Source organism: Gigantopelta aegis, chromosome 6 (assembly GCF_016097555.1).
Source record: "Gigantopelta aegis isolate Gae_Host chromosome 6, Gae_host_genome, whole genome shotgun sequence".
Lineage (NCBI taxonomy): Eukaryota > Metazoa > Mollusca > Gastropoda > Neomphalida > Peltospiridae > Gigantopelta > Gigantopelta aegis.
Window position 1 is genome coordinate 20381091 of NC_054704.1, and position 20756 is coordinate 20401846.

At 33.8% G+C, this 20756-nt stretch overlaps 1 protein-coding gene across 2 annotated transcripts in view; it reads right to left on the reverse strand.

Annotated features, from left to right (window-relative positions):
• Window positions 1–20756, reverse strand: part of LOC121374238 (THO complex subunit 2-like) — a 73029-nt gene that overhangs the window by 7377 nt on the left and 44896 nt on the right. The window contains exon 35 of one of the 2 annotated variants that reach the window (XM_041501248.1): window positions 15694–15741. The exons of the other annotated variant lie outside the window; for it this stretch is intronic. Coding sequence (XP_041357182.1) covers window positions 15694–15741 — 48 coding nt within the window. The remainder of the gene's footprint in view (window positions 1–15693; window positions 15742–20756) is intronic. 2 annotated transcript variants of the gene reach the window in all.

The following is a 20756-nucleotide window of genomic DNA, read 5'->3' on the forward strand; positions in this document are numbered from 1 at the left end:
ACACATTTTATTTATGGTCATATGGCATCAGACATATGGTTACGGACCACACACATATTGAGAGGAAACCTGCTGTCGCCACTTCATAGGCTACTCTTTTCGATTAGCAGCAAAGGATCTTTTATATGCACCATCCCACAGACAGGGTAGTATATACCACGGTTATCGTGCACTGGTTGGAATGAGAAATAGCCCAACGGGGATCACAAACGAGCACTTTACCATTGGGCTACATCCTGCCCGCTGGGCTCTGGAAAAAAAAACATTCCCTTGAATATGTGAAAAAAAAACCTACACCAAAAGATCACCAACAGGCAGTAATCAATTTTATTATCATCTTGTAACTTGCTTCAGCAATCCACAATTCCTTCTTTTGTGAAGTGACAGGAAAGATGGTCACACTGACCTAATCAAAGACATGTAGCACACTAGCTATATCAGACCGTGATAACATTTTATTAGTTGTGAAATAAATGTACGAGTGCATGAAAAATCACTGACCCAACTTTAGTCAACAAAAGGAATATTCTAATCAGGCCTCGTGCACATCTTCTAACTCTTAATTGTTATCGATAAGTATTCTTCAAGTTCTTCACCATTCATCCCTGAACGTGTCACTATTTTCATAAGGCGACATCAATGTCGCCTCAAGATTATTTATAGAGCGAAGTAAAAATAATCAAGGAAGCAAAGTTTTGGCTCGCTTTGCTCGCTGGTGTGAGCCTTACTAATAAAATTATAGAGTACAATTATTTGATGTCAAACATGTTTATTCTGACACTTAATCCAAGGTCCAAGTTAGACCCCTAAAATTATTTGCAATATTTAAATCAGACTTTAATCCAATTGTCTGGGTATGTACCTTTGCATTTCAGCCACTTCAAACAGGATGACCAGAAACATGCTAGATTTGACAAATGTGTAATTTAAGCAAGACATTCTAAGCAATAGGCCTGAAAACTGGGTCAATCCAAATACTATGAAATTTGTGAACGACTTATTTTGTGAATTAACAATATTTTGGTTACTGATGTCCAAATAATGGTACATGAAGTTTAAAGTTTGTTTTGTTTAATAATACCACTAGAGGACATTGATTCATTGGATGTCAAACATTTGGTATTTCTGACAGTCATCAGAAGAAACCTGCTACATTTTTCCATTAGCAGCAAGGGATCTTTATATGCATTTTCCCCACAGACAGGAAAGCACATACCACAGCCTTTGACCAGTTGTGATGCACTGGTTGGAACAAGAAGGTACATCATGAAATGGCAGTAACTGTTTCTAATAGAAGACTTTATCAACAAAACATCAGCCATTAGGCAAAAAGTATATACAGTTGGTCTCTGGTCACACCAAAGTTGAAGAATTGATATAGATTCTTTTTGTTTATTTTTTGTCGAGTTTTTTCTTTTTTTGTAAGCACAGATTGCACAGAATAAATATTATATAAAATCCCTCAGCAACAGTTCAGTTGTTTAATAACATGTTTGGCATTTCTGCCTTTTTAAAATGAACATATATACAAGGCTTTAGTGTGCCAACCGATGGCAATTTTGAGCCTGCCTATGGCATTTTTAAAAAGTTACTTTTGCAGCAAATAAACATGACTGAAAGGTTATTTTTCTGTATACAGACATATTTCAAATGTGCAAATGTTAAATACTGGCAGATAATGTACACCAGGTGTATACATTTTGCCATTGTTGAGGAGCTTTACAGACAGTACTTTTGTGCCATTGGTGATGCTCTCTACCTATGGCAATTCATATCTCAACAATGGCAATTGCTGTCAGTAAGTTCGAACCCTTCACATTTTCTATAATGCAAAAGCAACTTCTAGGACTTGAACTTTGTCCCCCAAATTACAAAAAATGTCACAGTGGATCCGAGGTAGCGCAGTATAACGTCCGGTACAGATGGTGCTATTGTAGCTACTGTGGAAAATTTGTAAAAAACCCCAAAAAAACCCCGCTGAAGTGCGACATGTGAGCCGTAGATGCCATTTTAAAAAAAAAAACCCAAAAAAAACCCATTGAAGTGCGACATGTGAGCAGTAGATGCCATTTCAAAAGTATAACGTAGAACTGATAAAATAAACTAGTGCTCATATATAACTATACAATATAAATGTTGACCAAATATACATAGGTGGTTAAACAGCTCAGAAAAATGATGCTCATAAAATAAAAATTCAGCTATTATTAATATTTACTTGGTAAACCCAACAGGGCTAGTGGAAAAAAAAAACCAGTTCACATATTTGGATATACATGTAATGAAGTTTAAATAAAAAAAAAAAAAAAAAACGTTTCCACAGTGACTAAAAAAGGTTTCTTTTCTTGTTACTCAAGTTAAATTTTTAATCGACAGCACCGAGAGCACATTGATTTTTTAACATCAGTTATTGGATGTCAACGTTTGCTAGTTTTTTTTTTACTAGTGGTCTTAGACAGCAAGACATTTAATGATTAAGAAATATACCAAATACAAAGCTTTCAATTAAAGGATTCACAAGTTATAAACAATTATAACAATTAACCATTTTATTATAAATGACCCCGATCTTACAGGAAGGTTAAAAAAAGTTATCTATGGGGATGTGCAGCAGACTCATTTACCAACTCTTATACACAGTGTGAAAGCCAGCCTTCAAAACAATAACTCATAGTCCAACAATGGTGATGGATTCTATGACCCTTTGTACCTCAGGTAAGCACTACACTCAAGCTACATCCCACTCTGGGCTCAATTGTGGCAGTTGAATCATTTGCTGGATGCCATCCTTGAGAATATCCAGTTCAAAACAAACCAAAAAATTACCTTGATCTTATATCAAAACCATCCTCAAAAAGTATCACAGGTAAAAATTAGAGAACTTTCTTTGTTTTGGATCACATTTATGGGATGGATGTGTAAATAACCCTAATCTTGCCAAGGGGCAACATAGTTCTATCACACCGGTTAAATGGGGTCAGAATGAGGGATCCAAGTGTGTCTAGCTGAAAGTACAAATTTCTAAATGACCGTAATCTTGCCCTGGGGTGAGATTAATGAAGTGTGTGCATTAAAAAAAAAAACCCACTCCAAAAACTACATTCACTTTGTGAATACCCACTCCAAATATTTAAGTATTAAAGGGTCTTGGTCCACCAAAAATAAGGTCAAAAGTTATAGTTTTGATGTCACCAATTGATACATTTCAGAATACTCAATCTAATTAAAATTAGCTCCACTGGTTAATTACTATTATCTAACAGCACCCCGTTGACCTTTCATTCGACCAATCAAAACCTTACTTGCAAAATCATGCCAGTGATTTGAAAATAATCTGAAAACATTCAGGAGTATGCCGAGGGTATATGTAATGATTCGGGCAAATTACGAAGTATGCCGGAAATTAATTTCAATATAACATTTTATATAAACTTAGTTTCAAGATGACCCCCCCCCCCCCCACCAAACGTGATGGTATAGCCATAAAATCTGTTTATACTAGTATACAATCCAGAGTTTATTACTGCACTTTCCCCTGTTTTTTTTATGTTGAAATAGACCAACAAGTTCGCCTATTGCATTAATAGTCTCGCCCGATATTTTTAGAATTTGTATGCTCCCAAATAATGCTATAAAAGGCAAATGTAATTGGTCAATATTTAAATTGTTATTTATAGATGAAATGTCACCAGGACATGGGAGTCCACACAATGCTGATAGATCTACTGGTAGACCAGTAGAGCCAATTTGAATCAGATTGCAAAATACTGACCATACATGTTTTTTGTACTTTTTTTTTTTTTTTTTTTAACAAATGCATCCCATTAAAGTGTATGGATGTCTTATAAATCAGAACAGCTTGATTATGAACATAAGCTTTTACTATCTCCAGATAAATTTGAACATTTTAACTTCGAGGTTATCCAATGATTTTTTTTAAATTAATTTCAGTGTGTGGAATTTTCATTTAAGGCAAAAAAATTAGTTTACCTATAAATACCATGCCATGTTGTGAGAGAATCAAGTACCTTCAATGGACATAAAGGCGCATAATAAAGGCAACCAGAGTAACTTACAAATAAAAATATACAAATATTACAAATGTAAATTATGTCGACTATAATAAAATATTTAAGGCAGTCAAATGGCCCGATACCTAAACAGGAAATGTGATTCTTTGGACTTGTATCGTGTTGCATGCAAGCCACAAATGCCAGTCAGAGGCAATGATTTTCAGTTAGAATCGGAGGCATCACTTGATTTTGAGAAATGAAAATTTGTGTACCCCCCTTTTTTTGGAGTAACCTATGTCCCATATAAATGGTGCCTTCAATTTTGTGTGGAAAAAATAAAAAAGGATACGCAAAACTGAATTTTTGTGAGTGAACATGTGAACGAAATGATCAGTCTCACATTTTTAAAGAGGCCTGTGATGATAATACTGTACAGAATTACTATCACTTGTAAACATCTGCTTGGGGAAGGTTTTCTTTGAGAAGTTGGAAATTAGCCAGTTGATCTTGTAAGTATGAAAATGCATAAAAGCAGATTCTAACCTGCTAACTGGGACCACACACTTTTCTGACCCAGATAAAGCAGTTATCCCCCCCCCCCCCCCCCCCCCCCCCTCCAACAAACACGTTCCATCACTATTTTATGAACCAAATACAAATATACTTAGACTTGAACAATTTCACTACTGTTATGAATGGTTTCTTAAAATGAAAGTTCTCACCCATTAGTAAAAAAAACAAGGTATACAAAAAACATTGTTTTTAGCGATACTAGTGCTTTTTGAAGTTTGTTGGATTTTGTCATGGATGTTTACAACGGTTTTGAATTTGATAAATGAATCAACAATTTATCAAGCATGTAAGTTTGTCTTGTACAATGTGGTCATTTTCATTGGGTTTTCTTTTCACGAGTGTATGTTATTAGCAAGTTTTTTTTATTTTGTTTTATACATTATCATAGCAGAAGTATGTTCTGCAGGGCAAGCAATGGTGGTCACTTACAAGACTGGTGTTTGTGCTTAACCTAAGATATGATGCAAGATAAAGAGTCAAATTGTTCGTAATTGCCAGGCCTCCTGAAATCAAAACTGTTTCGAGTTTCATAAATGCATAACCTTTTTTTGATGGGGTTGATTGGGTTTGTCTTATCAAATGTCATAAGTTTTATTAATAAAAATGTTCTGCAATGGAATCTTGTACAATATTGGTTTGTCAAGGTTTAATGAGTGCAAGTTATTTTACGTCTTTGTTATAAGTTGTCTTTTACCTTGTACATTAGTAGTTTCCTAGATTTATGATTTAGATAAGTTTCTTTTTTCGTAAAATCATTCACTGGTTTTCCTTTTGTACAAAATCATTAAACACTGAATGCATGTGTTTTATGAGTGCATGTTACTGCTTCACAAACCTTCTCCTTTTACATATATATATAGGTTATTACCAGTGTTTTTCGGTATCGTCAATATCATATTATTAGGAATAAAAATTGTATTATGCAAGCCTCTGGCGAGCCCAATACATTATTTTTATTCCTAATATATGATACTGACGATACGAAATACACGAGGGTAATAATCTCTTTATCATATAATCTCAAGCTTCATAAATGTTTTTGTAAACTGTACACTCAACTTTAATTCCAGTCAGCCATTACTAGATATTCAAATGACGTAAGAATATGTGGCGCGTTGTATTTTTGAATAGAAAGTAACAGTACATGATAAAGCTATACACAAAATGTCAGTTCAATATATTTGAAGTAAAACTATATTATATGTGGGATAGATGGACTAGATGAACAGAGATGAAATGTATAGGTTGCATGTAACAAAAGAAGAGAATTCCGTGTCAAAGTTTGAGCTGTACCGCCAAACAGCTGTGACTGATTGGTAGTAATAGGTGACAATGATTATTGACGATAATACTATTATCCGTTGGCAATAAATAAACACACTTTTTATTTATTATACAGTTGTTATGTAGTATACAATACAGGTTGAAACTAATACAGGGTACCCCCGTAACTAGAACACCGATTTTCAGCAAAAATGATGGCTAATAAAAACATTAATTAAATCTCTTAAATATGTGACCCCCCCATTTTCTTGCAGGTGGATTAAATACAAGGTGCCACACTTGTTATTGGTGTACTGCCTGGGTGTCTTGATACGCTGCTTATATCAGTTTATTAGTAAACGTCAACATTATTAGCAATAGGAATTGATTTGGTCTTTTAGAACTTATAGTCAGTCCACTCCGGTTGGACTGGCAGGGGACTAAAAAAAAAACAATCAATGTAAGTGACAGATTTTCAGATGTAATCATGGTCTACCTATTGGCAGCCATTTAGGTCAAGGTCAACACTTCATGTTTTAGAAGACTGAAGAACATACATCTCTTATAAACTTGCATAAATATATTGAGGGACGACAACCAGAACTGATTATGTTAGTAAAGGTTTTTGGAAAAACTAATTTTAACATTTAAAAAATTCAGAAAAATTTGTAAAGAATACAACTTTATTTATTAAATCAAATTATATACAATGTAATTTGTATCACTTCTGTTATGTGTATATTCCCTCAGACATTCCAGCCCGATATGACAAAATTGTGCAATCACACTCCTGTGATCTCAATTGTGGCATCATCATTATACACTTTAGCACTTTTCTGACACTCAATGACTGAAGTGTATTTTTGTGCTGGGGTATTATTAAACATACATTCATTCATTATACACTTTAGATGAGGTCAGGTGAATGTGCACAGAACAAGCTGTTGTAGCACACACCTGTCTAGGGTGCAGGTGTCAACTTTCACTAGCTCCTCCGTTCAGGACAGGAAAAGGTTTGGGGGTGGGCAAGGGGGTGGCCCATGCTGGCATGTGCATGGGAGCATAAGCAGCCCGACCAGGGTCAGTAGAGGGCGAGGGTTCGTTTTGGTGCTATTGAACTTGCAAATGTTCTGTAGGATTAGATGTTATCTTGGGGCGTGTTTTTATTGAGTACATTTTAAAACATATTTGTGAAATGTGCTATTCAAATTGATGTTAATTTCTGTGCGCAAATGCCGAATTTCATGTTTTATTGGGGTGTTTTTTTAATGTCAAGCATTATGAAAACATGTAATATTTTACTAGAGGATTGGAAAAGATCTCACAACCGATTCCACATGCTAATATATGTATTTTGTGGTGATGACGACTGGAAATTGGGTGGTGCATTTTCAATGGAGTTCATCGTCTCCAAGAACATATGGCAGAATTTTAGTAGATGTGTTTGCATTAATACAAATATAGTAGAGCAAGGCAAGATTACAGCTTTCACTTTTTTTTGTTCATCCAGGTTCAGATTTTGGGAAGGTAATCCCTTAAAGGAAGGGACAATCGAGGCATCTGGCCTGGTATGCATATCCAACGATATATAATGCACATTATTGCTTAATATCAACTCCTGTCATGGACGGAGGAGCCGATCAAGGCCGGCTCTTGTGCCCACGACAGGCGTGCGCTACAACAGCTTGTTCTGAATGTGCACGTAAATCCCTATGACCTGACCTTAATATCAACAAGTATAATTGTATAGTTAATTAATAAAACAGTTAAATTTGATGGCTAGTATATATAACGGGCGCAGCCATTTTGTACCATCTCAGTGACCACGCCCTCTGGGAGCTGATGGTTACGTAATACTTAACGCATAACGTCAGGAATGAGCCTTAGAACTAGAGAAACACAATCTACCTGGTTTTTGTGGGATGATAAATAATCATACATTGCAATGTTCTGTAATAATACACATCCCAGTAAGCCAGCAATAAGTATATCCAGCACTATATATATATTATTTTTCAATACAAAATAAAATACCATTGTCAAAGTGGCTACACAACAAGTCGAAATAATTAACAATGTTTTGTCCATGCATTAACCTACGTACTGAAATGATACACGGAGTGTTTTCTTAGTTAATTGGTCTATGCTGTTAGTTGCTTCCATCTGTGATTCCTGATTGGCAGGTGTGTATTTGATTGGTAACCAGACAAGCCAATTAATTGATGTTGTCTAGACACAAAAATACATACCGGTATTGTGGAATATTACCTGTCGCCCCTAAAATGGTAATGGACATGGTTTATTACTGTAAATAGTTCTGTAAACCTATTGATTAAGTAGACTTTTCCCATATCTAAAACCACAGAACTGACCAATTACGTAGTCCCAAAGAAAAGAAAATTATCATTTGGGTATCGTGGGTTGTCGTTTTTGCTCCGAAGCATATCAATAGTGTACATTTTTCCTTTGGATTATTTAACAGAGAAAAATACTATAACCCCATTTTGTTCCGTTAATGCAACTTGAAATATATTTAGTTAAATAGTTTATTATATTATTGCGTCATTTATGCTGTTTTACAAGTCAGGTTGATCAAAGAGAAGCGCCTTGTCGAAAATTACAGCTTTTGTTTACACTGTACATACAGGAGCTGACGTCACTTTGCCCCAAGCTATCCCACCGGACGTCACAAAAACTAAACAAAATGGCTGCCCCCAGCAACTCTAAAATTATGCGTTTTTCATTTGCTGAAGTGTCAGTATGTGTTGGTGGTCCAGGTATGCATCTTTCCAACACACAAGGCTCTCGTTTGAGTTGACCCTACCTTTAAAGAGTTTTTTGTCACTGACGAGATGCTCGCGTGTGTCCGGCTATTACTGAAAGATTCTCAATGGTTTTACAGTGCATGTATTGTAACTCTCAGTAATTACAGACATGTGAAAAAATATATGTTTGGAAATAGAATGGAAGTTTGAGCTATTACAAATATTAAGATGATCCAGAATGTGCTGAATATACATATACTGATATTCTAATTAGATTTAATTTTAGTAATTACAAAATGCTGTGTGTGTGTATATATCTCTATCTATAACTTACCCATGATATCCATGTCATAAACCCATGTGATATTTTAGTTTATTAACCTGGTTAATAATGGTATGCAAATTTGGAAGGTCTGTAGGTAATCAGACCGGAACTACTTCGTAATTTCTTTACAAAAAACATGGATTATGTAATCTGAGAAACTGTCATTATTGACAAAAAGGGTTATGGAATGATTCAAGCTGTACCGGACAATTCTGAATACAAGGTATTTATGGGACGGAACTCATTACGAAAATGTTTTTAATTAATCTTGGTTATCCTCAGTAGTGAACTGTCAAACGCCAATGACATCAAACTGCTTGCAGATGACGTCAAGCATTAGATCTAACCGTGATGACACAGGTAGATTTATTCCAGTGAAACATTTCTTGATCGATGAAGTTATCTCCGCTAACCAAAATGCAAACACCGCTAAAAAGACACTTTATGGTATGAAACTTTTTTTTTTATAAATTCTTTATGTACTGAACAAATCTCCCAGTCCGGTGCCTATTGAACGCAGAAGAATACTCGACTTGAACAGTGACAGTGAATATTGCGGCGCCGTATGTAAGTCAAAGCACTGTCCTGTCGACTTGTTGTTTTTAATAATTGTTTCTGGATTTTAATTATTTACTTAAATATTTTATTGTTATGAATAATAACCAATTACAAACTATAAATGGATGAGTTTATTTATATATATTAATTCGTAGAGTATATCATGGCGTAATCTACTTCTTATGAGAGTAATGAGATGCCCAATCAGCTGATCGAACATCTTTCATTAATCCGTGATTAACTGCATTGAATGTGTTGTTTGGTAAATATCAACTTAGAAACTATTTTAAAAGAGTTATAGGATAAATAGAATTCACTACTTGTGTTTTTTAATATGTAAAATATCCTCCTATCGTTAAATCGGTATTTGTCTTGGCAGAGCCTCAACAAATACCAATTAGCACTCGGTTGATATTTTCCATATTAAAAAAACACTCGTGACGAATCCTCGATATATACTAGTAATATGTAATGTTTTAAAGGCTACTAGTCAGAAAACAGAAACCCCAGGGCCCCGTTCCACGAAGCGATCTTAGCCCTAAGATCAACTTAAGTGCATAGGGTAGCTATGCGCTTAAGGTAATCTTAGGGCTAAGATTGTTTTGTGGAACGGAGCCCAGGACAGTCTCTTTTACTAACATCACAGTGACCAATAAATAACACATTCTGCACTCTTTTCCTTGAGAAAAGGACAAATCCTGTACTTTACAGATACCAACATTAAATGTAAAAGTAACTGAAATGATTTATATTTAATTTCCTTCATGTATTTTTTGACAACTCAAGATTGCCATTATTTTGGAGTGAAAGGTCATCCGACTGTTGTTAGCATAGAGGTATTTACATTATTTTTGTCTCCCAACTTTACAGATCCACTAATAGTTATACCCCCCCCCACCCCCCTCCACCAAACAAAAAACACCACCTAATAAATTCTTCACAACTATTTTGGCTTGTGTTTAACTTCACACAAGGCGTTGCCTAGCATAATTATGGTACATCTGTACACCTTTTAAACCATTTGTTTGGTGCACATGATGTAATTTATGGAGTAACCCAAAATGAACAAGAGTACTAATAAGGTGCATGATATGCCAGTCAGGTATTTGATAGAGAAGCAGATACATTAATTTATGTTGTGTGTACAGTTGGATTATAATTATGTGAAATTTAGCAATGGGATGTATTAACAGTTTGTTTTGGGCCAACTACTGATGATACTGGACCGACTGGAAAGGTGCTCTCCAATTAATGACGTTATTGTTCTTCATTAGGAAAGGAAGTTTTGTTGCACAAGTACAATGGTGACACATTTATATTGACAGAAAGAGTTTATGTATGTAATGTTAACTTCTGGGAGAGTAAACTGTGTTGACTTCTTGACAGGTGAACAAGACTTTCTTATGGAGTTCAGAATCAAGACAAATTGTGTAATTTACTTGCGATATGTCACTTATCTGGAACAATGAAAATAAAGTCTGAGTGACCTAGCTATAGTATACCATACACTGCCATCCCTAGCTATATGTGCATATATGGTTTGATGATCCTATATGAATTAATAAGATATGGCCCCGACAGGAATATCCTTTAATGTGTAGTAATCTGTGAAACATAGGTCATGTTGACCTAGTTATGGTACATATCAGTCATCCCAAGGTTTGATGATCCTACATGAATTGACAAGGAAGATCTGCCCTGAACAAAGATTTCCTTCAATATGCAGTAATCTGGAAAATGTAGGTCAGTGATCTACTTATCGTATGCAAAACACCAACATCCCAAGTTGTAAAGGACCTTCGACTTAAGATATTTCAACATTTGCTAATATACTTTTAATGATTTTTAAGTTTATCACCGAGTGATAGTTGGATACAGCGAAGTTTAGCTGGACGTTCCACACTGAAAATTTATATGGCAATGAAACGCTATGGACATCTTTTCAACACTGAAAAACCAAAATTACTTTTGCCTATTTTTTATTTTGCTAAACAAATAGTTTTAAAACAAAACCCAAATACAGTGGAACCTCGTTAGTCCGGACAGTATGGTTATTAAAAAAAACCCGTCCGGATTAACAAATTTCCTGATTACTGAAATGTACGTGATGAGTAACCTACCTTGATTCACAAACAAAATAAAAACGACACATTTGAGAAACAGCCTCACTAAATACCATCGGCAGTGTGCCTTGAATGCTTGAATAATTCCCGCATCCATTGGCTGTATGTGTGCTGTGGTATTCGATGGTAGAAAATGGACTTTAACATTACCCAATGCCACATTCCCACAAGCGTGGTGGCCACGTTGTCAACGAGAAGAATAACTTTGCGATTTCATGGACAGTAATTTCATGACGTTTTTTTTTTCTTTCTTTCTTTTTTTTTGGGGGGGGGGGGGGGTGGGTGTTTTGACTCGACATAATGACTGACGGCGAATTGTGTCATAATTGGCGTACATTTGTTTTTATGTTCGGACCTGCTGACAACTTGTGCTCAAAATTGTATTAACTCACGAATCGGACATTTACTATTAGCGCTTGCGCTGTCGTTCGCCAATTGCTAAAAAAAAAAAAAAAAAAAAAAAAATGCGAAAGAACTTTCGGTTTGGTAAAAAAAAATTGGGAAAGATTTTTTACAACTTGATTTTTAGAACCAAACATTTCTTCAACCAGTTTTGTTCTGTTGATCACCTCATGGTGTGAATAAGCACTATTTGCATGTCCGTGAGGCCAGTCTACTACTCAGTAGTATACTGCCAGGTGCTTGTCGTAAAGTTAGAAAATGCGATTAAATAAAATGAAATACTGTTTAAGACATGTTGCATTGTTGATACTAAATGTTTGATTACAAGCGACAACAAATTTAAATTTTATTAGTCGTGTTTCGTCGTACCGGTTAATGTTGTAAATCTAGGCCACGTGGTAGAGTTCATTTCCATGAAGTATGTATGTTGTTGAGGAATGCATATTGTTTCTCACTTATATACAATAATTAGTTTAAAGTTTCTACGTTTACAGATTATATTTCAAACATATTAAATGGCGAAATTATAATTAATTTCTGCTATATCTACTGATAAAATATATACGCCAACATGATACATCCCTCTGTCCCTAGCACAGAAATACAACTCTCTCAAAATCGGCGTGAAACTGAATGAACATTGTTCCACTTGTGAAAGAGTCGCAAGCTAGTGTTTTGATAGCAATAACATATAAAGACGTTTCCTTTATCTTTATTTTGGGTAACTAACAATACTCTCGAGTTGGACACCAAAACAATTATGAACAGTATTCAGTAATAAATCATACAGGTAAGTTAGGAGGGTAGTTACAAACGAGGTCATGGGTTACTGTAGGGTATGATCAAGAGTTACCCACTTTTAAAAATAAAATACTTTTTTTTTTTTCATAAAATAAAACAGCCAGTCTGGTCATAGATCAAAGAAATTATATTTAAAAAAACAACAAACACTTGTGCTCTATCCGACTAACACTAAATAAACACACATGAATGGTTAAATAAACTGCGGTGTGAAACCCTGTGCAGCCATTTTATCTGTCGATTCCTTGACCGTTAATTGGTGGATTACTTTTATATTAAATCAGCAGTGACCGGTCAAACGAAGCAGTTTGCCTTTACTTTTTACATATGGTTCAGAATCATGACCATCCGGTTCCGGAAGCTGAATATCTGGATTAACGAATAACTTTACTGAGTGGTCGTTTTGTTTTGGAAAAAAAAATATCCGTAAGGTGAGGATTCCAGAATACTGGAGTCTGGACTAACGAGGTTCCACTGTACAAACAATAGGAAGACAGTGGATTAAATTCATTGTCTTTTTGTCGATCCTTGAGGCAAACTATAAATATGTTTGTGAAGGTTATCAAAGCTGTCACTTGATCTTTAATTTCTTAATTATTTGCCAGCCGTACTCAAATCATATGTAATTGTGATGACACATCTAATGGCTAACCTGAGCATGTGCATATTGCACTAGGAAGGTTCGCAGTCAGATAATCTGGTCAAAAATGGCAAAGTGACAGTAAACGAAACAATTATTGGCACCATAATGACCGATATCAGTCTGATTGTCCAGTTTTCAGAAGTACAAATTGCATCAAATAAAGAGTTTGGGACTAAATTATTCATCTGGTGTTTCAGTTTAGAGAAGTTTCTGGTATAGATAGGTAAACTTCTGTAAAGATCTGTAAATCACAGGACATTGGTTTTGAGAGAATTCTGGTTTAGAAAGGGTCCAGTCTTCATGTGTTTTATTGTGCTTACTTCTATAAATTATCTAAATAGAAAGGACATAAAAAGACAATAATTAAAAATTAAAAATCCAGAAAAGTAGTGCGTTACTGCAAGCTTTTCTTAAAAAAACAAAACAAGGAACATATTTTTGTCCATGTATATTACTAATACCCGATTATGGTATTCAGCACACTGTATTACCCACCCAGTGTCTGAAGATTCTCTGCATCTCATCAAGTGTTTTAACATAAAATATGCACATGCATACTGTGATTAATAGAAGTCATAGTAAAAGTTGGTCATAGTAAACCAACTATAAAATGCACTACCAAAATGTTTTATTTTATTTAATGAATTTCTGTTTTTATTCGGTTCAAGCATACTGTACTCGGCAAACAACTTAGCTACCTAGGCCGTCTCCCAGGACGGTGGGTTAATGATCAATTGTTAGCTGTCAGTAAAAGAAATCAGTGTAGTCGTCTTACACCTCCCCAGTGAGCTGTTAAAATTTGTTTTGGGTGAGAGTCAATACCAGAATGCAAACCTAGGAGTAGTTTCAAGTCTTAGGGCTTAACCATTACACCAAGGTCAGTGTATACTTGATTGATAAAATGTTTATGCTCATAATGAGCTAAATAAGCTAAACATCATACCAATTTTCCCACAAAAGTACTACTGTAGAATACTTTATTTTCGCGGGATAAAATTTTCGCGATTTAATGAAAATGGGTCAAAACATTTATTTTCGCGAATCTCCCAACCCCCATAAATAAAAAAAACGTAGTACAGATGTCAATAATTTTGTTTTAAAAACGGAACTTAGTTTTGCTGGTTGTTATGCTAATCTGTAGAACTAATCCTACATGTACACACAAGTGCTATACACATAAAACAAGTTTTTTTGTTAATCCTTATAATTGTTATAAAAACAAAAACCAAAAACAAACGAAACGAAATTTGAAGGCACAAGCTACTAGTACTCAGTAACTTAAGTTTGATGGAAACAATATTTATTGCCGTCTAAATACTAGTTCAAAACAGTTTGTGATTGGCTAACAGGCCAAAAATAAAAATAAAATTATGAAACATCTGAACATAGCCCAGTCTGAATTTTTTCACTTCCACATTTTTAATATACTGTGATAATGCATGTTTACTTCCATCGTTGAACACGTGTAGACTCTGTCCGATGAACTGATCGCTAGCACATGCGAAGGAAAACAGCATAAAACTTTTTGTCATTTGTAGTTTGTTCCGTGACAGGAGGGAGCACCGCTTTGTTACTACTAGCCTCGTACATCAGAAACTAATGTGGTATAGTTGAACGAGACTACATTTTTTTTTTTTTTTTTGTCAGCCTTTATAAAAAATTATTTTTGCATGGAATATGTTTTCACGAATTTCATTCACACGCGAAAAACACGAAAATAAAGTATTATACAGTATTACACTAAATCTGATGATCTTGCAATGAAAAATATTTAAGACAATACTGTCAAGTTTAGTGTTGTACAAGAAGTAGGTCACAGTGACACAATTGTTATGTAACTTAACTTCAAAGGATGCAACACATGTTAAGTTAAAGAAAACAGCTGTATTTGTCTAAGTTTTCCTTTCATATTCATTGTAAGAAGCCAGCCACTTTAATGCAAAAAAAACCCTAAATACTATGCTTGATGCAGAATGGAAGTTATTTACAAAGATGGCTAATGATTGTCCTCTATTTATAAAACATTATTTTTGATGAATTAAACATTTATTTTCAACAGAGCACATGGATTGTTATTTTATAATTTTAATGTCAGGGTTGTAACAATTCTCCCCTCTGCTTTCAACTAAACTAATAAGAAACATGATCATGCCATAAACACCTCCATACTGTAGCACTGTCAATGATCAAACAAACTGGATGTCTGTGAATGACAACATTTTCTTACCCTTCTAATATGATGATGTTTGGGCAATGCTTCTGGAATATAACTTTCCTGAAAGACAACATCACAATGATATGGTCAAATTTAGACAAATAATGCCAACAATGGTCAATATGATGATATATAGAAAATTGTATATGATTTACATACAGGGTTCATACACTTAAAGGAAGTCAAAATTCAAGGTTTTTCAAGCACTTTCCAGGTGAACTTTACAAAAATTCCAGGACCTTACCGAGTTTCCACAGGTCGTTAAACACGCAAGTGCCAACCATCTTTGTGGGTTTACAATAGATTTATTAACTTGACACGCTCCCTGAACTTGCTAAATACCCAGCGGCAAAAAGTGACAAACTTTCTTTTCCAATATGGCGACGCTGTCGCTTGGATCTCGTGGCCGCATGATCCTCGCATCGCAAGATAAAAAAACTACAACAAACATTCACACGTCAACTGAAACGGTAAACATCGATTGGCCGGACGATTGGCATTTGATTGTGCCACGGAAATGAAACAAATAATTTAATTACATGTTAAATAAAGTAAATAAAGCCTCCGTTTTAGGCGTTTATATTTTATTTGACATCAAATTATCATTTTCAAGGGTTTTCCAGACCGCAAGATGATTTTCAAGGGTATTCAAGCACTGGAATACATTAGTTTATTTTTAAGGGTTTTCAAGGGTTTTCCAGGCGCGTACGAACCCTGTACATAACAAAATGTGAAGTACTACATCCCAATCCAAAGAAAACATGTCAAGTTGTACTTTAATCATTTATCTTTCTTGATCCGTTTTTTAAATATACAATGTATTTATTACCCCAGAAGGCACTCATAAGAGGGGAAATAAAAATAATAATTTCTCACCAAGAAATTATTATATTTTTGTGTAACAGACAATATTATTGATGATTAGGCATTTACAAACAAATGACTGTCTGAACTAAATGATGTCATCATGTTATGACACAATGACATAACGTAGTTTAAAAACTTAACATTTACACCTCTCAATTAGTAGAATACTGAGTTTTTATTGTTAAATTTGTAATAAAATGCTATTTTAATATAATACATTACAGATTTTTAATTATCTGTGAATGTGAATAATAAAATACAATGTTATAGCAATACTCAGAACAACTATGTATAGATATTGAAAATAAAAGATTATAGAAGAAAAAAATAGCCAAGGTAATAAATAGAATAACAAACTGTACCAGTTATCAAATTTATGTTCCTCATGCAATAATTTTCATTTGTCGTTTGTGACAAGTGAAAATTATTTCACTCAGTACATAAAATTTAATAATAACTAGTTTATTATCCTCTCTCTATAAGACTAATGCTGTTTGTGCCCAGGAGAGTAAAAAAAATTGAAATCATTTGTGTTAAATTTATCAATATACTTTTCCCCATGTTGAAAACTTCTTCTGGTCTTTGACAAGATCACTTCTAATGACCAATCCATCCTCATCTGCCTTTTCTCATCTGCATCTCATCCGTATCTCAGAGATTAATTTTAGTTTGCTTCCACTGGTTTCTCTCTCTCTTTTCAACAAGAAGTCTTTAAATTTCAAACCATGTATTGATCACATTTGAAAGACCAAAGTGACACCTTAAGTGTCCTGTCTTGTGTTTGTCTGTTAGTGTACCGATCACCAATCTACGTGTTTATAACAATATGAGAAACGAAAAGTAGCAGTATGCATGCAAATGGAATGTATTAAGTGTTAAGACTTTTCTCTTTTACTTGTCCATGAATAATCAAAACAGAATTTTACTTCTGCAGTAGTATTAAATACCACATTAACATGTTTGTTTTTGTGTGTGTGTGTGTTTTTTGTTTTGGTTTTGGGGGGGGGGGGGGGGGGGGGGGACAGAGGCATCTTAAATCAACTGAAACCCTTTTCATGTTTTGTTTTTTTAAAAGCAGTATAACATGCCAATTTGTTAAACATCGATCAGTTCCATTAAAACATTATTAAGTTGTCATTCCACCCCTTGATGTTACAAACAAGCAGAGTCAAATAAAGTTGATATTGAAAATCAATAGTTGATAAAGATTTTTTGGCAAATATAATTTTAAAACTGAAACGAGTAGAAGATTAATTTATAAAGGAACCATTTAAGTGAACTTTGTATTAATAATGCCTACAACTGCAAATTTACTCCTTTTTTGTTTCTGAAAACTATTTAATCAGCTGTTGAATGTGTACCACTTTCCAAAACAAATAATATGCAATATTCTGCATATAACTGATTAAACATTATTGCACTGCCTCAGTACATCGGAAATATATAACACCAGGAGTTAAAACCCCTGATATTTTGTTACAAAATAATTGTATTTCCTACACTCAAATATGTAGGAATATTTGTATGATCTTGAAACTGAAATTGTACACTCATGCTACATCATGAAAGTCATCCATTAAAACTGTTCAGTAAAAGAGTGTCTACTCTTTTAACTTTTCAAACATATTTATTTATTCATATTTTTCTAATTTAGCCTTACCAAATGATGGTACTGACACGAACAGGATCATTCTTGGTCTCTTCATGGAAATACATACAAGACTTTTAAACCCAACTTTTTCTTCTAACAAGCCGATCATAAATTAAGCTATCACATTAACATAGAAGCAGGTGGGGTTTTCACACAATACAACCTGTCAAAATGATATATACTGTCATACAGTATTAAGCTTCCATGATGGATAAATATTTTAAATAAACAAGAGTACAAAACTCCAGTCATACAATCTTCCTTAAAGGTATTCACATTTATGAAAATGTGCATGGTTCTCATTCTCAACAGGAAGTTAAACTGATGTAGTATAAAGTAGATAACAAAAGCAAACCTGAAAGCAGATACAGGTCCAGGAGTTAAAATGATGACAGTGAATTTACTTGAAACATAACTGCTAGGATTTTAACGAGTCAACATGTAGGTATTTCAATGTGGATCTATTAAATGTGTAGATTACTCGTAATTTAAAAATTGTTATAAATGCAGTAAACTGGAGTAAAATTTTGTATGCTGAATTTTCCAGTGCTATGCGTCTCAGTGTCAAGTGTGTCTATTTATATTCACCGAGTCAAGTATGTCAGTTTATATTCACATGACAGCTTCTCTAATAGGGTCTAAAAATAGATTTATGTCATGTCATTATCTGATGTTAGATATTTTAAAGTGAAAAAAGAAAGGAGAGAGGCTAATTTTGACCAACCTAGATTTGTTCATCATCTAATGATGTTAAAAAACACACAGAAACCAGTTAACTAACAATGTTTTTCTTCCAGTACATAAAATATGAAAACAGTAATGCTTACACTGACAAGTATCATATCTTAATCATAAACATTATGCCATATCTTAAATACAAAAGACACCCCAACAATGAATCCAAATTAACAAGAAAAACAAGCACTAAATTTTGAACATTGTAGCTGAATGTTCAAAAGTTGTTGCATAAAAGTGGAATCAGGTATGATACAAAGCAAGCCATAAATAATGGCCATTTTGACAAATTTCAATAAGATTTAAAGTTCCCTGAAAATAATGCTAAAATTGTTTAAAATATATACTGGGACAAAAACGTTTAGCAATTTGATATATATGCTTAAATAAAACAAAACTCATGACTTTCACAGTGAAATCAGAGACTGAACTCAATTAGTGCATCATATGTCAGTTCAATACAAAATGAAATGTTTAACTGTCACATCAATGAATGCAGCTTGCATTTTTTAAAGTACAGTGCACTAGTATCAAATTGCTAAATCTTTTTTGTCTTAGTAGTATGTTTAGAAGTCATAAAGCAATTGTTGACATTCCTATTTTCAAATCAGCATGCATTATCAAACGCTTTGCTGAATAGAACTATTTTTAAATTAGTACATAATTATCATTCAATAAGTAACTCTTTTTTTTAATAAACACAAAATGTATAATCACTCTCCAAAATACACATATTTGGGAAAAATAATAAGTTTACTCATCTGACAGTATACAATTCACAGAATTCAATATAGCAATTAGTTTGATTGCAGAACAACCATAAACAAATCACTTATACCTCCACACACAAAAGTGAACCTAATTGAAATGCAAGTATTTCAAAATTTCCCCCATAAACACATATTTTGTTGTTTTAATAGTCAACTGAAAGTCACTAAACCGATTATCTTATAATAATACATAAAACTGGCACATTCTTTTCCATCTAGAAAGTGCAGCAAAAACTGTTGGCAATAAATATATTATTTTATCAAAAGCGTTTGGGTAAACATTTCATGATTTAAAAATATGTTTGGCATACATTATTACTTATTTATTAGTATAGTGCAGACAGTTATTTAAAAAAAGAAAGAAAGTATATATATACATTTAGATATGTATTAAAAAATGGTATGTTGCAACAAGGAATTTTGATTTGCCACTCCAGCATTATTAAATACTGAAACCAATAATATGACAATATGATTTCCATTGAAATTTCCATTGAAATTATTGTATCTACAATTTGTAAAATAGGAATTAATGCCCAACCCCCAAACCCCCCCACAAACCCAACTGTTGAGGATATTAATATATTACTCATTAAACAATATTTAAAACAAAACACCAGTAATTAAAAATAATCAAATTATTGGCCTCAATCTCAGAAAAACCTCTGAAGATTTAATGCCATATGTCAAAGTGATTTTTTTCTTTGTATTCAAGACATCTAGCTTTGCATATAAAATCAAAGCTGTGTACAGCAAGTTAATGATAAATAACAGCCCAATGAATCAAAAAGGTTTAGCAACAGAAAAAGAAGAAGATGATTTATGTATTTAAATATCTGGAATCAATGATTGCAACCACAGATGGATGCCATTCTGAAGTCTTGAACCAGGATGCCTGCAGAGTATTTGATTATGACACTTGTACTCTTATGTTTTTGTGTGAAAATACTTATAGAGATTAATGCTCCTCAAATATAAACAAAATCACTACGATACCAAATGCTACTCTCCTTCACGATCAAAAAGCAAGTTTACAACATGTTACACTTTTT